This window comes from Scomber scombrus, chromosome 14, assembly GCF_963691925.1.
Source record: "Scomber scombrus chromosome 14, fScoSco1.1, whole genome shotgun sequence".
NCBI classification, from domain to species: Eukaryota; Metazoa; Chordata; class Actinopteri; order Scombriformes; family Scombridae; genus Scomber; species Scomber scombrus.
In genome coordinates, this window is record NC_084983.1 from 13,036,745 (window position 1) to 13,057,118 (window position 20,374).

Below are 20,374 nucleotides of genomic sequence, written 5' to 3' on the forward strand. Positions count from 1 at the left end.
ATATCACTGCACCACACACAACAAATTCAGTTCTAAACTCATTTTATTTGAAGATTTCTTTATATAACAAACATACAAACCACTCGCTTACAGGAGAGATGTCAAGGCATTATACATTCTGATTAACAATACAGACAATGCTATATTTGATCATTCTCTTTGATATCATGCCATTGCTGTGGTCAGGCTGCAGGCACTCGAGCTGAATTCACTATATGAGCTACCTTTCCACTTGTTAGCATTCTCTATATCTGTCTCCTATTGATTAACTACTATTGATTGACTCAATAGGAGACAGAAGGCCATTAAAAAAACAAGGGAACAAGTGTGTAAATGAAATTCAGCTGTTTCTTGACAACAAACATTTTAAGGCCATGTCAAAACAATCTGTTCGAGGTAGCCTATTTATATCAGGTAAATGTGGGTGTGATTACAAAACAACAAAAACAGCATCTTCAGGCACAGCAAACACAACGGTCCAAGACCTCAGTAGTTAACCTACCAAGCATGACAAGGCCATGCAAACAGGATGCTACACACACACACACACACACACACACACACTCACACTCAAAGTCATTCATAATTTCTCAGTCAAATCTGAGACACTCCGTGCTGCTACTTTAGGGAGATAATGATAATATTATCTCTGTAAATATTGGTAATATTGTAATATTGTCCAGACTTCAAAATATTAGTTTTTTTTTAGATGTCTGCTGCCACTGCAATACAATAAAAGTGAAAAGAATTTGGTTTTGGTGCTCATAGTACTGCAAAATTCAACAGTGTCTCCAATAATGAGTGATAACCCCTGAAATAAGACTTTACTATCAACAGTTTTCCCGGCTACTCTTCTTCATTTCAGTAGTTACAGTAAAAGCAGTTACCACGAGGTATGTGTATTATCCAGAGTAACTTGGACATTGTTTTCTTAAAGATATGTGACTGTTTTATCTTTTAAACAACATTTTTTAAATGCTATGAGCACCACAAACTAAAGTCAATTCATCTCCATGTCTCAAAACGTGACCGAATGAAACCCAAACTATCTGTATGGCTCTATACAACTAAAAAAAAAGTGTTTTTTGTTTGTTTTTTTAAACTGACCTTTAATTTCAAATGATACAGTGTTTATATGGTTTATATTACTATAAAATAACTACAACCCGGGGTATAGTTCAGCAATTGACTACAGGTTTCATTTGAACATATCCACATCTGATTTTCATTACCTTAAAAGGATTCAGAAACACACTGCACAATTACAACCAAACGCACACACAGTGTTTGCCATTCTCTCGTCCTCATCCACAGTGACACACGCTGCTGTACACACACTTAAGGAACCGCCGGGAGGATCAGTAGTTTTCTCTGTTGATCCATTCTTGTTCATTGAAGTATCTCTTTCCGCTGTCAAGAGTCAGGCCGTTCCTGTAGTAATCCAGATTTGATTGGTAGGATTTGCGGTTTCCGTATGTTCCCAGGCTGGTTTGGTAAGTGTCCTCCTTGCCATTGGTGATGTATGTCTGATAAAGGTCAGCCTTTATTGTGTGACTTCCAGGCCTCAGTTTGGGGTCATAAAGGTCAGTCCCTCCTCTGATACTGACATCATACAATCCACGGTCTCCATACACACTGCTGCCGTAATGCTCACTCTTTGTTGTGCGACGACCAAGACTCCTGTCATAAAACTCTCTGTGGCCAGAGCAACCCAGACTGCTGTCAGTCAAGTCCCTCTTTCCTGACCGGCCCAAGCTGGTGTCGTAGAAGTCGCGGGTGGCACGACGCCCGAGGCTGAGATCATTGAGGTCAAAGTTGAGGAAGCAGCTCTCTGTGCTGGCAAGTGTCACAAAGCCGCTTTCTGTGTCCCGGCCGCCCAGGTTGTCATAATCACCTGTTGGTGTGTCAGGGGAGGAGCATAAAAAAGAGGTGTTTTTGGTGTTGGGCCGAGTGGAAACCAGGTCATCGTCCTTCTGGGAACGAATGACATTGTAGACATCGGTTGGAATCGGGCTTGGGCCTGGGTCTGTCTGGCATACTTCTGATTTCTGCTCTTTGGTCCTTCTGTCTCACACACACAGGAGCACAAACAAGACACCTCAAACGTTAACACAGAATGAAACGAGACTGCACTGTTCACCAGTGTGCAAGATATAACACACCAACTTTATTTGAGGAATACAGTTTCTGAGCATTGTAGTTTAATCCTGCTGCTGCAAACAGCAAATACACTACTTACTACTGTTTGAGTAACATTTGGTTACAATTACAGTGCCCACCTGTTGTAGGAAATCTTTTAGTTTTATGAGGAAACTAGGAAATTATATTTTTGAGCTGTTTTTAAAGGTTTAGCCTTCAGTGCCACAGACAGGTTAAGGAAGTCAGAAACGACTGACAAAAAAAAACACAAAACATTTTGGTTTCTTCGCTTCACCACAATAGAAAATGATCCTTCTGTTTATTGGAATGCATTATGGTAGATAATGAAGGTATTTCCTCTTAAAGGCAACAGTTTATAGATAGTCCTGTGAAAAGGTTAACGTTTTTATGATAGTAGTGATACTACTATCATATATATATTAACACCAGTAAATATAGTGTAGAGCCTTGGATTTTCAGTGTTTACTCGTGCTATTTGCCTTACAGAACAAGCTGCTCAGTGATGAACACAATAATGTTTCAATTAAATTCGATCAAAGATGTATGACAGGTGATGCAGGAAGTGTTTCAAATCTTTATCTTCCAGTGAAGTAAAACTTTCATCAGTCTTCAGTATTACGTTTTTGTCTTTGTTTTGGATCCTCACCGTCTGACAAGCAGTTTAAAGCAACAGACTCCGATCACTGTCAGTAACAGTAGTAACAGAGGAATGGTGGGAATGAAGATGTAAACCAAATTTAGAGCTAAAAGAGAGAAACACACAGAAGATAAACAGATTTAGTGATTGTCATTTTGCAATGAGGATACAGCTACATTAAGTCTGGCAGAAGTTTGTTAATATGAATGAATGGTTTATTCAACCTGTACTTCTGCCTTGGTTGTTGTCACTTGGATGCCACGGCAGGACAGATGAGGGGAAGATGTCTGTAATGAAAGGCACCTATGACATTCAGACTGTCTTACTTTGTATTAAACACACTCACTCTCAAACTGTCCAAAACATCTGCTAAATCACATTTTCTTTTAGTATGTTCTACCTGTTTGTGTGGTGTTCGGGGAAGGGGAAGGATCCACTGGAGACTCTAGAGAAGATAAACGATAGTGTTGCAGTATTTTAGTAAAAGTTAAAGGTTATTGAATTAGTACGTGCAGCAGTACCTGCAGTGTATTTGCAGATGAAGTTGTTCTTGGTTTCGCAGTTGTCATCGTTCCACTGGAACATGTAGAGCCCTCCCAGACCGGGGGGAGCAGACGGTTGGTGGTACATCACCACACACACCTCATAACCGCATGATGGCTCATCTATGTGCCAGTTCCTACACACACAATGTACAAAATCACTTTTTCTCAAAGGTGACTTAACCAAATCTTTTTTTTTTTTTTTTTAAATGAATCATATACAAAATGAATTAAATGAAGGTAAATGAAAATGCAGTCCAGCAGTGAAGCAACTAAGGCTGTGTGTCAAACACAATACCTCTTTGGTACTGAAAAGTGTCTGTAGTATTAAGTAGTATCGAGTATCAAAAACTGTCAAGTTCCAAGAGCTGGCATCTATGTGCTGTCAGATTTCATAATCATTTTTAAGTATTTCTTAAGTAATTAGTAGATAATTCCTAATTTAATCAGAATTTTTGTTTGGTTTTGGTTTAAATATCCTCAACAACCAGTGGAAAAAGGCCTTTGGAACAGGTCAGTGATACATAAAGAAAAAAGAAGAGCAAATCTGAACATTTTCTGTGTCATTGAGGCCTGTCTTTGTGCATGTATTTAAAGGAAATTTAGAAAGTGTCTGTGTTACATAGTTTGAACTGAAACTCAAGTATTGTTGTATCACAATTTTAAAATGATACCCAGCCAGACTTGAAACCACTGACAACAGTGGCAACACCTCTCTTCAACACACATTCCTCATCAACTAACCAGTGAAATGTATTATTGCAAGACACGCTGACATTTCACTTCAATGAAGTGAATATATTTAAATTAATACACATCCTGTCCTGATTTTCAGCCCCTTGGCCCTCTAAAATAACTCCCACACACCTAAATGTAGACTTGCTGCCATCCAGCCAGTAGTACTGTGAGGAGCAGTCACTGCTGCTGTCCCCATCTCCATGGTTACGGCGGAGCCCGATCCAGAAGTCTCCATCAGTTGGGCGTAGCTCTGTGATGAGCTGCTCTACAATCTTCTGCTCAGATGGCGACTCTACGCTCAGCAGCTGCCCTCCATCCCGCTGGCAGGCGATTTCTGCCTCCACAAAGTTCAGCCGGCGCCGGAGCTCGGAGAAGTAAGCCAGCTTGTAACACGGCCTCCCTTTTCCTGCCTTGCACACACGTTGACCTGCACACACACACACACATTCACCTGATTGTGCCACCAGCAGATGTTCAATAAATTGCGTTCCCTCAAATATCACAAGCATCTGCTAAATAGACAATGTTAGAGCACTGACTACTAGGAATTACTACAATGTGGGAATTTTGTAGATGTGTAACTGACAAATACAGAGATAGAGACAGTTGTGGAAGACTTCATTAAACAGTATTCTCAGAAGAAGTGTGTTGCTTACCCCTGGCTTCAAATATATCCGCTTCAGAAGTCCCAATGTCCAGCGTAGAGGGAGGGAGGCAGGTCAGGAGAAGGAAACCAAAGAGACATCCACAATCAAGTGAACTAAGTGTTTGTGCTATGTTGTGTTTGTGTAATGTGTGCAGACTTACCTGTAATGAGGCTTGCAGCTCCTGAAAGATCAAAACATAAAAGCAGGAGGTAAAAGCAGAAGATTGTATGCAGGTCCATCTCTGCCAGTTACTGTACGTTCACCACCACCTCTTGTATTTTAGTTTAGTTTTTATCATTCCGCTGTCTGTTCATCTGGTCGTCAGTGGAGGTTAGGTTCAACTAATCAGTTTCTTCCAGAACTGAAAGAACTTCAGGTGTAAGAAAATGCACAAAAAATTGAAATAGAGAGGCAAGTCTCCTATTCTGTGTGTTCAAGGCTGAAAGAGCGTGCATGTGAGACAGAAGGAGGAGCAAGAAGAGGGGGAGAGAAGACTGTGCGTGTTTGGGAGGGGGTTGTAATCTGTTAAGAGCAGTCTTAATGATTGGGAGAAGAAGCTGCATCGATCGCAAGACATCTAATCATGCAAGTGCTTCTCATCGTAAACGCTGACAGGAGGCAGATTTCACTCCTTCCTTTATTAGTTAAGCTTGGGATATTATCATTACAAAAGAGTTACATGAAAATGATCTCCCCTAACTCGATCAGGGATATTATACAGCTATAATATATCTCCAGGAAGAGGGACAGTGTATGGTGTTGAAATATATTTTAGATAAAGTAAGCAACAATCAAAAATAAAGTTCAGGAATAAAAATCCTTAGTTGTTATTTATTACGATGGTTACACTATAAAAAAGTAAGCTAATCTTCATCAGGAGTGTGATTTGAGCAACACAAGCAAAAAAAAAAGACCACAACAGTCATCATGTTTTGAGTGAAATGTTGCTGGACCCTAATTGGTGCAAGGAAATGGATGACATCATCTATTTCCAACTGAGCCCTGCCCACTTCACGCAAGCGAGAAAAGCACAGAGAGAAAGCACAATGCAGAAAATCTCTCTTGCAAAATAACCAAACTCCTCCCAACTTTGACAGAAAATGTTGTCTTTATTTAGGAGTCCGAATAAGAAAGGTGTTTAATTGTCTACAGGTCAGAAATTAAGCTGCAGTCTGCAGTTTCCAGTCTTTGTGCTAAGCTAAGCTTCTGGTGTAGCTCTATATTAACTCTGCAAACAGGAGAGTGTTATTGATCTTGACATCTAAATTTTGTTATTAAAGCCAATATGCCAGACCGAAAATGACAGACGATTCCTTTAACTTAAAACTACATCATTTTGTACCTAAAAGCACAAAAGTTTAGTTTGAAGTTATTTTGAGGAATATTTAACATTACAGTTAAAGGTGATTTCCTCTGCCATCGTTATGATTTTATATTCAAGCTTTGGGATCATCAGAAGACATGGGTGCATGTGCTCACGCTTTTCTGAGCATAAATGGGTGTAAAAGTGCATGTATGCAGTTCTTAATGGTGGTAATTTCTAAAATGGCCCATAAGGTTGATTTAGGGCTTACAGAGAGACAGATCAGTCGGAGTTTGAACAGCAGGATGCTTCATCAAGAATATGCTGTGTGTGCTAGTGTTGAATAAGGGAGCAAGGGTGGGCGGGGGGTTTGCAGGGGGGCTACCCTGTCTGCATGCATGCTGCTCTATCCAAACACTGTTAATCAGTTTAGGTCTAATAGATTGATTTCAGCCAAAATTTAAATTGAAGGTGAAGTACAGGATGTTAGGGTGAGCAGGTGGTGCTCTGAACAATAAAAGAGATGACAGAGAAGTAACAAAGTCCTCCAGTGGGGTTGAATAAGGAATTATCCTGGTTTTAAAATCCCTCCTTGTTTATGGCATCTGAGACCAGAAGAGGGTTTCATTCAATTAACCCTCTCCTATTCATCCCTCCTCTCACACAGTCTGTCTTCCTCCATCTATGCCTCCTCCTCCTCCTCTCATCCCACTGACCTCCTCCATCTTCCCCAATTAGTTAAAGGGAAACCAGATGAATGCTCCCACGGGAAGTGAGTACATCACTGATCAAACGCACCCACGCAGATACTCCCTCACAAACCCGGTGGAGGGTTCACCATGTCAGAGAAACCTAACATGGATTTTGAAAATTCACCACTGCTCTTTGATGTTGTACATTTAGCCAATATACATTACTAAAGAGAATTGCTAAATGTACATTTTCACTGAGGCGAGCCCCGACAGCGTAATGGTCAACAGATCATAGTTAAACATGATTTGAAGCCATAAACTTCCTTTGACCACAACAAATCATTTGTAATGCAATAGCCTTGCTTGTTTGTGGACTGTAAAAACACAGCAATGAATGACAAACTCAGTTGATTTCCATCTGAAAGCCAAAAAGAAAAAGAAAAAACTTAATTACACCACAAAAAAAGAACTTAATCCCCCACTAAATGAAATGTGACTGATCTGAGATGGCAAGCTGCCAGCCTGAGTGTCCGCATTGCGTAGGCCTGCACAGAGAACTGGAAGAGGGCCCTGAGTCACTGACCTGAGGGGGAGCTGGATGCTCTATCAGCAGGGCTGAGCAGCCTTAAAAGAGTTTTGATGAAACTTTTAAAGTGATGTAGTAATTCATTTAGTCATTCTTTTTTTAATGCAGTTTTAGAGAAAGCATGAGAAAAGTAATAATCTGTGATTGTGAATGTACAAACAGTGTAATTTAAAAAAAACAGTGCTCTATTAGAGCAGAGAATTTGCAGCTTAAAAATGTGTAGGTCTGCATTATTTGATTCATTTTATTAGCAAATATTACATATAAATATTTCTCACCTCATGCTGTCATTGGTTATACGACAAGATCTTGACCTGTAAGCAAAGCCAGCAGTGGAGCAGCTGCCCTCGTCTCTCAGGACTGCTGCTGTGCTGCTGTGGGCATAAACTGTGTTGAAGATATTCTCGTATTGAGTCTTTTCAACACTCAAGAGAATTGTGAAATCAGTGGGTGTTTGTCATTTACGGGAGCTGATGTCAGGTTGATTTGTTTGTTTGTCAAAGTTGTAAACTGTGTTGCATTTGGTCAAAGTCAAACGTTCAATCTGTTACAAAGCAGCTATACTGAGTATCAATAACTCAATGTAGAATTACCCATATTGCAACAGAGACTTTTTGCTTATTGCTGCTACCCTGGACCATACCAGCAAAGCCAAACACTGTGTTTGTCACCCAGATACTGTAAAGTTTGTTTATTGATAAAATCAACACATGACAGTTAATGTCTTACATGTCAACAAAAACAGGAAATTATCACAATTATACAAAAATCATAAATAGTCCATAAGGGAAAGCCATAAATGGACAAATAGTGAATCTCAAATGTATATCATCTCACTCTATATACAGTCACATAGCCAACTCTAATCCATGGTGTGTTAACCATTTGCATCAAGACACAGATTAATGCTCATTTATTAACTTCTGTATATACTGGTTGAATGCTGAAACACTCAAAATGCTGAATAATTGATGAATAATTGCATGTGCAGACTGGATAAAGTACAGAACAGCATAACTATTTGCATCACAGTACGTGTGGATTTTGAGAGTGAGAGATGCCAAATTTATTCTGAATTTGTGCATCAATCGGCAAACAATAACATACAGTTTTTAAACACAAACACAGTCTACACAAATCACGTTACTGAAATGCTGAAACAAATCGGAGGAAATTCATTGAATCAGTCCAAAAACTTAAGTGGCGCGTAGTCCTCCTGTTCCTCGTTGCCAAGGATTGATTTGAGGAAAGGAACAACTCTGAAAAGATTAAGATGGAAATCTCTGGAAGTGGCGTCTGACTCGACCATACCACCTCCGTCGCATAGATTCTTAGTTCCCCAGCTGACCAATGCAATCTGTGAAATCAATTGCTGGTTACTTTACACGATCAACAGGAACTTAACACGTCATATTACATAATTTCAGTGTTTTTTAAAAATATTTTTGAGAAATATTATACCACAGGAAAAGAGCAACTGTTTACCTGTATTGTGCGATAGTCATAGTCTTTGAACACTGCACCTCCAGAGTCGCCTGTACCAATAAATACACACAGACAGACAGACAAACAGACAGACAGACAGACAGACAGACAGACAGACAGACATATACACACACACACACACACATACACACACACACACACACACACACACACACACACACACACACACACACACACACACACACACACACACACACACACACACACACACAGAGTTACACCCAAAATAACTGGCCTCAGTTACAGATCTGCACCACTGTTGCTCAGACTGAATGACACCTTACTTGATAACTGAGGCTTGACAGCCAAAATAATTTGGTAACTAAATAATATTTTTGTGCATTTGCATATTTAAAGGGATGGCTCTGTCTTGACTCTGCTTACAGTTTGCAGGTACTGTATGTTGGTGAAATTACCTTAGCTTTGCACATTTCAAGGATGTAACTACCAGCTCGGGATTTCATAAAGCCTAAATATCTCATTAAATGTGATAAGTATACACATAACATATAGGAAACATACCTGTACATGCGATATGATCTCTTTGGGGAGTCCGACCGCCAGTGCACAGGAAGTTATCAGTCACAGCATCCTTTGGATTTTTCGTTGTTATACCTTGTGCAGTTAGCACATGGCTGATGCATTCATCCCTCTGTGAAAAGAAGTAGCAGCTTAAGTTGGCTTTTGGGTTTTGACACACACACACACACACACACACACACACACACACACACACACACATACACACACACACACACACACACACACACACACACGAGACACAACACAGCTCAGGGTTATTTATTTAAAAACTTACAGAATCGCCACGCTTAGCATAGACAATTTTTTCAGCCACCAGGGGTTCTGTCTTGGTCAGGAAAGACAGTTTTTCACTATGAGTCTTTAACAAGAGATCCTCTAAAAAAGAGAACAGAAAAATACTGTTAATAGTTGTGAAGAGAGGACATTTAATATGAATAATGTATTTATGTACAGTATTTGTCAACAATTGTAACCCCTGTGAAGCATGTGCAACAGATAACACATGACTGACAAAATAATATAACATGTAATCACATAAATGAATACATCTACATATTATTAACATATGCAAAGGAAATATTAAGTATTTATTTATTAATCCATATTATTTTCTTTATTGTATTCATTAATTATGTACTTATTCATTATTCATTTCTAACAATTTTTTAAGTATGACTTCTTAATTCAAATGCCATCTCAGTTTGTCTTATATTGGCTTGCAACTACATTATAGTGTGTTTTTAACAATTACTTGAGTGTTACTTTAGTGATTACAAATGTTAAACTAGTGTTACTGTTATGATATGACAGTATGATTGATGGGGACCATTTGAAGATATTCACGTTCAATATAAAAAAACAAACAAACAAAATAAACCATTCACCAATCCCCTCACCCAATAGCAATTGTCAGTTAAAAATCAAAATGACTAAAATTATAGCAAATCCACAGTTTAGTGTTTCCTCACAGTGTTGCAGCTAGTCCTAGATGTTATGAGAGTTCAGGCTAATATCTGTTAGCATTTGGGGAAATTTACACCCCAGCAACCTCAGTCAAACTTTTTCTTTGAGATAACATTACATTCACCGAACACAATGTTAAGTATTCATCCTAAAAGCTGCATGTCACAAGTGAAAATATACTGTTTGAAAATATAAATGATAAACAGCCATAATAGAAAAAAAACAGTTCATTTTTCCCATATTGAAATGTTAGGACTAAATTGACTGCAACATATGTTGTCATGTGCATTTTTAAGACGCTTTTTACGAGATTCTCTTATAAAACAAATCAGTGGAAAGCATTAAAAAATCATGTGGTGAAAGGGTTTACCAAATCTGCCACCATTCTCATTGTAAACTGAAAATAAATATGTCCAGTGAGAGAAAAAAAGCTTGAAAGGCAATTGAGGGAGGGAAGCGAGGCTCAGCAGATAATTAATTGTGGTTCATTTAGCTGGAAATATCAGATTGTCTCAAATGTCACTATAATGTATTGCAGCTTAAGATTGTAAACAGGGTCCATTTAGGTCAAATCGCCTACTTCTCTATAAAGAAAAGCAATTTTTAGTATTCATGACCCCCAGACTATGTCTTGGTGTTATAGCTAGTTGGTGGAGTTACATCACCTTGGTCCTTGCATTTGGAACCACGAGGCAGTCTTAGAGCATCGCTGGTCTCCAGGGTGCAAGGTATGCAAATAGGTCTGAACGAGACACCAAAAAAACAACATAACATTGGATAAGATGATGTTCCAAGTAAACAACTTCTAACACAATATTTATTTATTTATTTAAATTTAAAAAAAGCTATATTACAAATGTTATTTTACAAAGCATACTTCACAATTTGTGATTAATCTATTATCTCTGTGGATGAGTCTGTGTGTTAAGATAAACTTCACAGTAAGAAGCATTCATTTATAATCCTCATGCAGCAGAAGTGATGTAGACAGTAGTTCTTACCTGACGAGATAGGAGATACGAACATAATCCTCCAGTTCAATGAGAGCCACGTCGTAGTCATAGAATTCCTTCACACCATCATTCACTTTAGCATTGACATTGTAATCTGGGTGTAACGTGAATTTTTTAACTTTTTTATCTGTAAAAGAGACACAATCAAATGAATTAAAGTTGTTGTCATCAGGAGTGGGAAATGAATATCTTTAAAATCAAAATACTTGACTATAGAAAATTCAAAACTTAAAAATATCCATTACCAATAAAATAACTTCACTGGATAACATAACACATACACATATTCTTGTATAACAACATGCTAAAATGCCAATATGTTAGGTTATCTTACTTGTGTACACTCCATCTTCAATTTCAACTTGGACGTGTTCCGGTAAATCATCAAATTTGAAGCAGTGAGCAGCAGTCAAGATAAACTCGGGGGTCACCAGAGAACCAAGGCACTTTCTTAGACCCCCATTCTTTGAATTGAAATGATATATGAATGAATAAACAGTGTAATTTCATAGTTATATATTATGCAGAAGTAAGAATTGATATTCTGTTTTTGTGGTTACTCAGGACAACATCTGGCACCACTGCAAAGACTACAAGGACAGCATGGCTGGTAGATAATTAAGAAGCTGTTTTTCCACAAAATCACAGTTATTCTCCATTGTGAAAAGTATAATGCTTCAATTTTATTGTATTCACTCTTGCAATCTTATTCACAGATTGATTAAGAAGTTAAAGGTATGTGATTTAGTAATAGTTATATTTATTAATTAGTATAATTTAGTCATTTTTAGTGGCATCTAGTGGTGAGGTTGCAGATTGCAACTAAATTAATAAACCTCCCCTTCCCCGTCCCCTCTAAGTGTGTAGGGGAATCTTTACTGGCTGCAAAAGAACACAAAACCCCTTTTCTAGAGCTAGTGCTAGAGGCCACAAAAGTCTACATACTGCACATTTAATTGAAATACTGAAATATTCACCTGGACAATAATGAAAACCACCCATGGATACTTTCTCTTTGCCACGTCTTTGTCTTTTCCTGCAGTTGTTGCATTGTGAAGACCACATAAACCCACAACTTCATCTGCATCTACATAAAAGAAAAAAATTCAGGCTCAGTATTGAAACTAAACATTACAAATTGACAGATTTTGTTTAAAGCTTTGGGAGCAAGTTTAGTGCCTTGAACTCACTGCATATATAAAACATTACCTTTCATAAAGTTTTTATGATTTAAAAAAAAAAGCTGATGCTTTTATCCAAAACAAACTTCCAATAAGTGCATTAAACCTCAGTAGGGACAAGAGTTGATCAGAGAAAATGTATGTGCAGAATAAAATGGGAGCCCCTTAAAAACCCAAAATGACTGACAATCTTACAGTAAATACTTGAACTGGCAATTATGTAGTGTTTAAGATACTTGTTGAAATGTTTTATAGTTTCTTATATGAATATGCATTATTTACTTGTTTGATTCTTCCTAAGCGTTGTCTTCTTGTTAAATCTATGTTTTTACTGGTGTGCTCTCCTAATGGAGGCAGAAATACGATGCCTTTATGAAATGTATCTACAGTGGGATATCTGACTTTCCCTCTTCATTACCTGTCCACTTCAACATCAGTGGTGCAGGGCTACGTATCATTTAGAGACACCATAAGATCAGGAGTGATGCTTCTTCCTGCTCTTAAGTACTTAAGGAACCAAGAGAATCAAGTTTTACCCTCCAGTTATGATCATATATCTCCTTAGTGTCGAATTAGAGGTTGGAGATGAATGCTTATAGGTAAACAGTGACACATAAATGCATTTGTTATGAGGCTTGGATTTCATTTTGTATTTCATATCTGAATAAAGATCCCCTCCAGAAATGTTTTAAGATGTGTATACTGTATATAAAACTCTATGCTTGGATATTTTTTTCAACAAAAAAAAGTTTTCATTAAAATCCTTGATATCCCATGTACTTCTTCTCCTTCTCCTTCATTCAGAACACAGAATCTATGAATATGCAAATATTTGTAATTTCAAAAGTTACAGCACTCCATTGTAAAATCCATTCTCAGTGTTCGTGCACTTCACAGTTGTGTAAGTTGTATACTGGACCAAGATTGACCTGAAACTAACTGTAATGTATCAAATGCTGCTCATAGATCCATCACTTAAATTCAGATTTTTCACAGAGCAGAGAAACTTTCCTCTTTCAGCAGATGAAGATGAAAACAAACTTTGCACGTACATCATTCTGCACAGTGAAGCTCAAACACGCAACTTAAGTAATGCAAAGAAAAACCCACATTTGAGTGGAGGGGGACGTTAAACCAAAAGCAAACACAAGGCGTAGCGATGAATAATTGAAATGGAAATTACCAAAATGTTTTACCAGATTCATTCATCCCTCTGCCGTCACTTTGGTGACTTACCAATAATATTATCAAAGGTATTTTCCAAGTGCCCAATTTCATTTTTCATTCTGAAGTAATGCTGTCCACCAGTGCCTACTACGAGGGGCTTCAGGTCGTCATCGTAGATCTCAGCGCCAATAGCAAAAACGTAAATGTCTGTAACAGAATAAAAAGTAGCTCGATCATCGTTGAGTCAAGACACAGAAACACACTCAAGCTCAATTAAATTCAATCATCAACAGATCAAATTGAAACTCACCAAGATAGTCTTCTCTGGGTTGAATGTGCCCTGCAGAAGTGTGGTTCATGTACACCATGTTCTTTATTTTTGCCACAGTTGGTGAAGGTGAACCGCCCATATTGTAAGCACCTGCAATGACATAAAACAGTGTGTTTTTCCTGCTTTAACCTTTAGTCTTACACAAACATAATTAAACTGTGTCATTAATACTTTACAAAAGCTTGATTCATCTTTAAATCTGTGCTAGTTCAATGACAGTTGTAATAAAACTTCTAGAGGGAATTCATGCATTTTTCGCAAATTCAATGAATGTGGCGTTAAATCCATGATTTGCCTTCAGTGAAAGCTACATTAAGGAAATAAGTATACACATAAAATATATACATAAAATATATCAAAAGGTAAAGGAAATGACCATCTGTAAAAATGATGATGACATGACGATGTTCTTTAAATCCATCTTGAGCTCGTTGCTTTATCAAAGCCATTTGTTCCAGGAAGGTCTCAAAGACGAGGTTTAGATCTGTTCCAGCTGTATTTTTTGCTTGGAGTCAAAGCACACAGACAGGTTAACATAACTTTAAGATCAACCTTCTTCTTTTTTTTTTTTGCAATGTGTCCAATATATTTGACTTACTGTCTATTGTAAAATTGTCCATTTTAGTCTTCAAGGAGCTTAGTGTATCTGTACCATCCAAAAAATCAAGAATGCTGACAACTTTGAATATTTCAGAGGAGAAAAAGCGGATGTCATAGTTTGGAGTCACAGCAAAAGATGAAATCTGTGGAGACACAAAGAATATCAGTTCAATACAAGGTGGATGATCTTTAGCATCTTACAATGTTTTGACACAAGTGTTTTAAAAACATACAGATTTTTTTAATGCAACAACTCCTCATGTATGAAACTGCTTATGGTCATTCTGTTGAGTAATTGATCGATTTATCAGCAGAAAGAGTATCCCGCAGTGTGCATTGACCACAAGCCAAGGGATCCGTGCCAAGGAGCATAAGTCAACATTATGATGTGTAATTCATCATGAAATTATGATGGCCCTGATTGCCAAATGGGATGAGATTATTTTTTGTACATGTTAATGTGCACAGTGCGCCAAATGTGCCATAAAAGTGTGTCAGATAAAGTGAACAGCTCACACAAAAAATACTGTACAATATATGACTTTGTGGTAAAAATCCACTTATGGAAGCAGTATTTACAGCTGGTCTCTCTGTAGAGCCTTAACTATTATTATAATTGTGATACAACATGAAGCAAACAGTTCATTTCCACACATCACTTAAACAAGTAAGTAAGTAAGTAAGTAAGTAAGTAAGTTTGTGCAAAAAATTTATAAAACAGTCTGTTGGGAATGTATGGAAACTAAGTGTTCAAAATTGGGTAAAAAATAAAAAAAGACCTTATGAAAAAAATAAAAGACCCAGCTCTTTTAATACAGTTTTAGCGGGTAATTTTTACTTCATTATAGCAGTTTTTATATAAAAAATGAAAAGTGATGTCTTTTTTTCCAAAGTCTGTTTTTATTTAACCATACCAGTGTCCCCAATTAACATTTTATTTTAATATGAAACTTTTTAGCAATATGTCTTTGTCAATCAGGTAAGAGCCGGTTATGTGATGGTTATTGGTTTGTTCCATTGACTGCATATAAAGATTATTTATATATGGTTTTTGTCTGAATGAGACTGTCCAGCTGGTCCAAATGCAAAATCACATGTTTGTGAGTAAAGTACTTTCTAAGTAAATATAAAATAATGTTAAGTTACTAAACTTCTACTACTACTTTCAGGCCTATCAATAATACTGTCCTTTTTTTGTGTTACTGTGCCATGCTCAATACAAACTCTAACATGTCATTTTATTCTTTATTATATCAAGTAATTGATTGAATGTCCAGACTAGTCACACTAACTGCTGTATTGTAACATGTTTTAACAACTCAGCTAATATATTGCCAGCATCCATCAACAGCAATCTGTACTTTCACGTGATGTATATACTTTAAATTGAGCCAACAATCAGCAAAATGATCACAGCCTAACTCGCATCTCTACTTCCAGCACAGTGTTGCTGACTGTTAGAAAATTCAGCATATCAAAAGCGAGAGAGTCCTGTGGCAGCCACCCTTTCCATTAAAAAAGCACTGTAATTTGAATATATACTCTTGTATATGTACTATTGTTTTGGATAAAACCTACTCTAGTTTATGTGAATCATTTTTAATCAAGAGAAAAGCTGTTTGTTCCTCACCTTTGTAATGAGTGATTTCACAGCATGTTTTGCATCTTTGAAGTGCTCCTCAGTGATGCTTTCAGAAATATCCACACCAATATAGATGTTCAGTGTCCCATCTTTTGAAATCCTGATTTTTCTCCCCTCCTGTGTGTCATCTGAACCATCAACAACAAATATTGTTACTGTGCCGCACACAATACATGTCTTATAATGCCCTATAATGCTGTCTGTTGAGAACTTAAAGGACGGGTTCACAATTTTTAAAGTCCAAGTGGTGCATGTTGCATTGACACGTTGACACAGCCCTTAGAAGTTTTTGTTACTGAACTTCCAACACTACATGACTACAGAGAGGAAAACCTCACTGTTCATATGGGCACCTGACTATTGTTTTAAGATAAATTATAAACATTGTGAACCTGTCCTTTAATACAAGGGAAGACAAGGCACTGTCTTCTGAATTTGTTACAGGTTAAAAACATTTATATCTACAGATTTACTTGTTTAAGTTAGACTAATAAACAATTAATGTCAGTAGTTTTGGTGCAATTGACAAAACAAAAAAAAGAGGATAAATGATGACAAATGAAGAATGCAACAAAATGTAATCAGCCCCAATTGCACTGTAATAAAAAATATCAGAATTTCTATTAAATAATGATAATAATATTATTAGTTCTATGACCTTACCCGTTGGCTCATAAGTAGTGAGGCTGTCTTTGATTGAACCGCCGAATGCCTTTGAAACCTCCATTGGAGTGTCGTACGTGTGTCTGTCTATAAGATATACGGTGAGTTGGAAAAATGTTATAACAAGGCAAAATGACAGAAAAAATAAAGTTCTGCAGACACAAAACAGCTACTGTGAACATTAATGAACCCAAAACCATTGAAAAGTAAAAATACCTTCCCCTGACTACTACAAAGACTGGGTTTCAGCTCTCAGTAGTGGAGGTTTCAGGTTTCAAGTTTCTTCCACTACCACAGAAATGGACGCAATCATCCAGTACCATTTACTTACTGGCATGAAAACTGTGATATTTGTAAATATTAAAGAAAATGTCACTTTAACGCCTCTTTTTAAAAAATAAGATTTTGTTGGCATAGACGCCTTTATTTATCAGTAGACTGACAGGAAACATGGGAGAGAGATGGGGGTGTGACATGCAGCAAAGGACCTCCTATCGGGATTCAAACCGGGGTCGGCTGCGTATATGACATGCACTCCAACCACTCGACCACCTGCGTGTCACTTTAACGCCTCTTAATTAACTTGACATGCTTGTTCATTGCTTTTGGATGTTGTGGCTTTCATGCAGGAGACATTTTCATGGCAAAACTTTAGTCAAATAACACAAAACATCAACAGTGCTTGCAGGTATGTTTCTTACAGTAGCATGCTGGTTCTATGCCAGTCCACTGGCCGTTCTCAAGACACATTCTTTCTTTTGACCCCACCAACAAGAGATTGCCATTACAGATGTATTTCACTTTGTCACCAATGTCAAACACATTCCCTGATCTTGTGGCGCCAGCTGGTATGCCAGGATCAGCACAAACATCTCCTGCTGCGGTGAGAACAAAAAAATAAGTCATAAAATAGTCATAAATTTGGATGTATCTGAAACCTGAATGAAACAAAGAGGAGGGAGCAAAAGATTGCTGCTCAGGATTTACCATCACGGCTACATATGGGAGTGGAGCCAGTCCACTTTGCGTTGAATCCACAGGTACGTTTGGCTGAGCCACGTAGTTTGTATCCAGAGTAGCACTCATATGTGGTCTCATTTCTCACAAAGTACCTCTCTTGAGGAGGGGAGACGTTTCCATTCTCCAGCACGTTGGGGTCTGGGCATTCAACCACTGCAAAACAACATATAATGATCTGATCAATATTATCATGTAGAGCAGATGGCCTGAGGCAAGGTGCTACACTTTACTTACACCTGCATCTCTGTGGAAGAAACCTTTTGGGTGCTGGTCTCCATCTGCTGTCTAGCTGACACAGACGGGTCAGAGTGGGGTATGGATAGTAACCCTCAGGACAGTTGTAGACCAACATGGTGCCTATAGTTAGATTCTTTGTCAGTGTGTAATGACCTCCCTCAATTTGCATATCATTGTCTGTGCAATCACACCAGACTTCTCCACCTGAAAAGGAAAGACACTAATTAGGTGTTAATGTACTCCTATGATTTAATATTTAATAAATGAAAAAATATGAATATAAAAAATAAAAAATATTATGTCCAACTATTTATCAAAAAGTAGAGTAGTACCTCCTGCACAAGAAATAGAAATACATGGATATTTTGGCAAAACCATGCTTTGAAGCCTGAATTTAGAAATTTCAAGTTAAAACAGGAGCTTACCCATATAGTGGAGACATAAAAGAGCAGCAAACCAAATCCAGTGGATAGAAAATCCCATGTTGAACCTTGAAACTGCCTTGCTGAAACTGGGGAACAACACAAAAATGAGACTATTTCACAGTGCACGGTGATGTTTCAGAAAGAGGGACTGGACAACCAAAGACCATCCTGTTACTCATTAACTTCAGGACAAATAAAGGGAGATCAAAAGTGTGTGTCCCTCAACAAAATTATATTTGCATTAGATGTCATGTAGATTAAAGTGATTTGTTTTCAATCAGTTTTTAGTAATATAGAAAAAAGCAGGGTGCTTTTAATTAACTCACTGTATTAAAATTAACAATTAATTTTTTTTTTTAACTCTTACAGTGTGAAAAAAGGAGGAGAAGAAGAAGACCTTAGGTTCTCATCATAAAAGTATTTAAATAAATCCAATATGTTTGTTTTTTTAAATCATCTGTCCCTTTTTAATGCTATAGTCCAAATTACTTGTTTTATGTTTTCCTGACCTGAAGTAGGCCATGGCTGCTCCTTTTTTGATCGAGGATTTGAACCATGTCCAAACAAATTGTCAACTGTCCAGGTAGAAAAACAAAGTAATTGTGAAACCAAGACAAAGTACGAACCCTTGCTTCATCATTTCCCAAAACACAGAGGCATTGCTTGTTGACATGTTGACTCAGTTATTGACTGTGCTCGCGCGCGTACACACATACAATGTTGGTTATATTGGTCAGAGTGCTTTTACATTTAAATGGTGCTGAACGTTATCAAAACCTCTCCTTCACTTTTTCCAAACACTGCAAACACAGCTGATCTTTAACAGCCTTTCAATTTTCAAAGTATAGTCACTTTCAAAAAAAAAAGAAAAAGAAAAACCTTTTCCATTTTGAACACTGTCCAAAATGTAATTTTCACATACTTAATAATGTAACTGATTACTGTGAAATTTACTGAACCCTGTACTAAACCTTTTGACCTCAGCGCCTCTCCTCTAGTGTCACCCGCTGGGAAAATCCCACTACTGGTAAGACTTGCAAAATCCTCAGAATTTGTTCCATCCAAAATTCCTGTTGCATGTAGGAGCTGCCAGTAAAAGCTTTTGGCAGGGTAACTCAAAAGGAGGATGAACATATTATATTTTATTTCATATACCTATAATTACAAGACATTTTGCTGTAATAAGAAGTTTGTGTTTGCATGAAACATTTTCTATTGATAAAATAATGAGTGTATAGGATTGTGAAGATGGATGTCATAGCTTTTGAGTATTTATTACATTTTTATGAGGCCTACATAGTGCACACTCATGAGTTTAGTGTCCTTATAATTTGACGAAGTACAATAAATAGCAACAAGAGGGAAGCTTAAGTGAAGGGGTGTTTTTTTTGTAACACTGTAGTGAACAATGTGATCAAGACAAACATATGCTACAGACAAAAATAAAACAGATTTATTTTATTAGATTTTAAAAAGCTTTACAGTCTAATAGTAAAACGATGATTAAAAGGAAACTGAATGAAACAAAAACTTTTTTTTTTAAATCTACAGGTGCAAAAATCAGATATATCATAATATTAGATTAGTCATTCATCGAGAAAAATAATGTGACTGTGAAAGAATATACAAACAACCATGTCATACTAGTTACTAGTACTAAATATAAATATAAATAAATAAAAGTGTATAAATAATATATAATGATTTCAATAGAAAGAAAGAAAAAGAATAACTAAATTAATAAAAAGGAAAAAATATAAGTGACCAACATCTTCAAT

At 37.2% G+C, this 20,374-nt stretch overlaps 2 protein-coding genes across 2 annotated transcripts; both read right to left on the reverse strand.

The window, feature by feature from the left end:
- Window positions 1-25: 25 nt before the first annotated feature.
- layna (layilin a) lies at window positions 26-7,831 on the reverse strand. Its single transcript, XM_062433691.1, has 8 exons — window positions 4,885-7,831; window positions 4,734-4,754; window positions 4,207-4,504; window positions 3,319-3,476; window positions 3,198-3,242; window positions 3,022-3,084; window positions 2,807-2,903; window positions 26-2,064 (listed from the first exon to the last, which is right to left on the reverse strand). The coding sequence occupies exons 1-8, from the start codon at window positions 4,961-4,963 to the stop codon at window positions 1,359-1,361; spliced, it is 1,467 nt and encodes a 488-aa protein (XP_062289675.1). The 5' UTR covers window positions 4,964-7,831; the 3' UTR covers window positions 26-1,358.
- A 150-nt stretch (window positions 7,832-7,981) lies between these two features.
- LOC133994436 (complement factor B-like) lies at window positions 7,982-18,752 on the reverse strand. Its single transcript, XM_062433690.1, has 18 exons — window positions 18,597-18,752; window positions 18,169-18,375; window positions 17,902-18,087; window positions 17,616-17,792; window positions 16,915-17,001; window positions 16,240-16,379; window positions 14,608-14,752; window positions 14,386-14,514; window positions 13,989-14,099; window positions 13,748-13,885; window positions 12,308-12,417; window positions 11,665-11,794; window positions 11,319-11,457; window positions 10,983-11,059; window positions 9,629-9,729; window positions 9,334-9,463; window positions 8,791-8,840; window positions 7,982-8,662 (listed from the first exon to the last, which is right to left on the reverse strand). The coding sequence occupies exons 1-18, from the start codon at window positions 18,652-18,654 to the stop codon at window positions 8,489-8,491; spliced, it is 2,289 nt and encodes a 762-aa protein (XP_062289674.1). The 5' UTR covers window positions 18,655-18,752; the 3' UTR covers window positions 7,982-8,488.
- Between the last annotated feature and the right edge of the window lie 1,622 nt (window positions 18,753-20,374).

Bases quoted from the DNA above. Each gene is read 5' to 3' on its own strand.
- layna (XM_062433691.1), bottom strand. From the start codon at position 4,963: ATGGACCTGCATACAATCTTCTGCTTTTACCTCCTGCTTTTATGTTTT. The intron at 4,505-4,733 runs GTAAGCAACACA...GTGTGTGTGCAG, and splicing joins GGATATATTTGAAGCCAGGG to GTCAACGTGTGTGCAAGGCA. The intron at 2,065-2,806 runs GTGAGGATCCAA...TGTGTGAGACAG, and splicing joins TTTAAACTGCTTGTCAGACG to AAGGACCAAAGAGCAGAAAT.
- LOC133994436 (XM_062433690.1), bottom strand. From the start codon at position 18,654: ATGGGATTTTCTATCCACTGGATTTGGTTTGCTGCTCTTTTATGTCTC. The intron at 14,753-16,239 runs GTGAGGAACAAA...GTGTCTCCACAG, and splicing joins TGAAATCACTCATTACAAAG to ATTTCATCTTTTGCTGTGAC. The intron at 8,663-8,790 runs GTAAACAGTTGC...TTGATTTCACAG, and splicing joins ATGACTATCGCACAATACAG to ATTGCATTGGTCAGCTGGGG.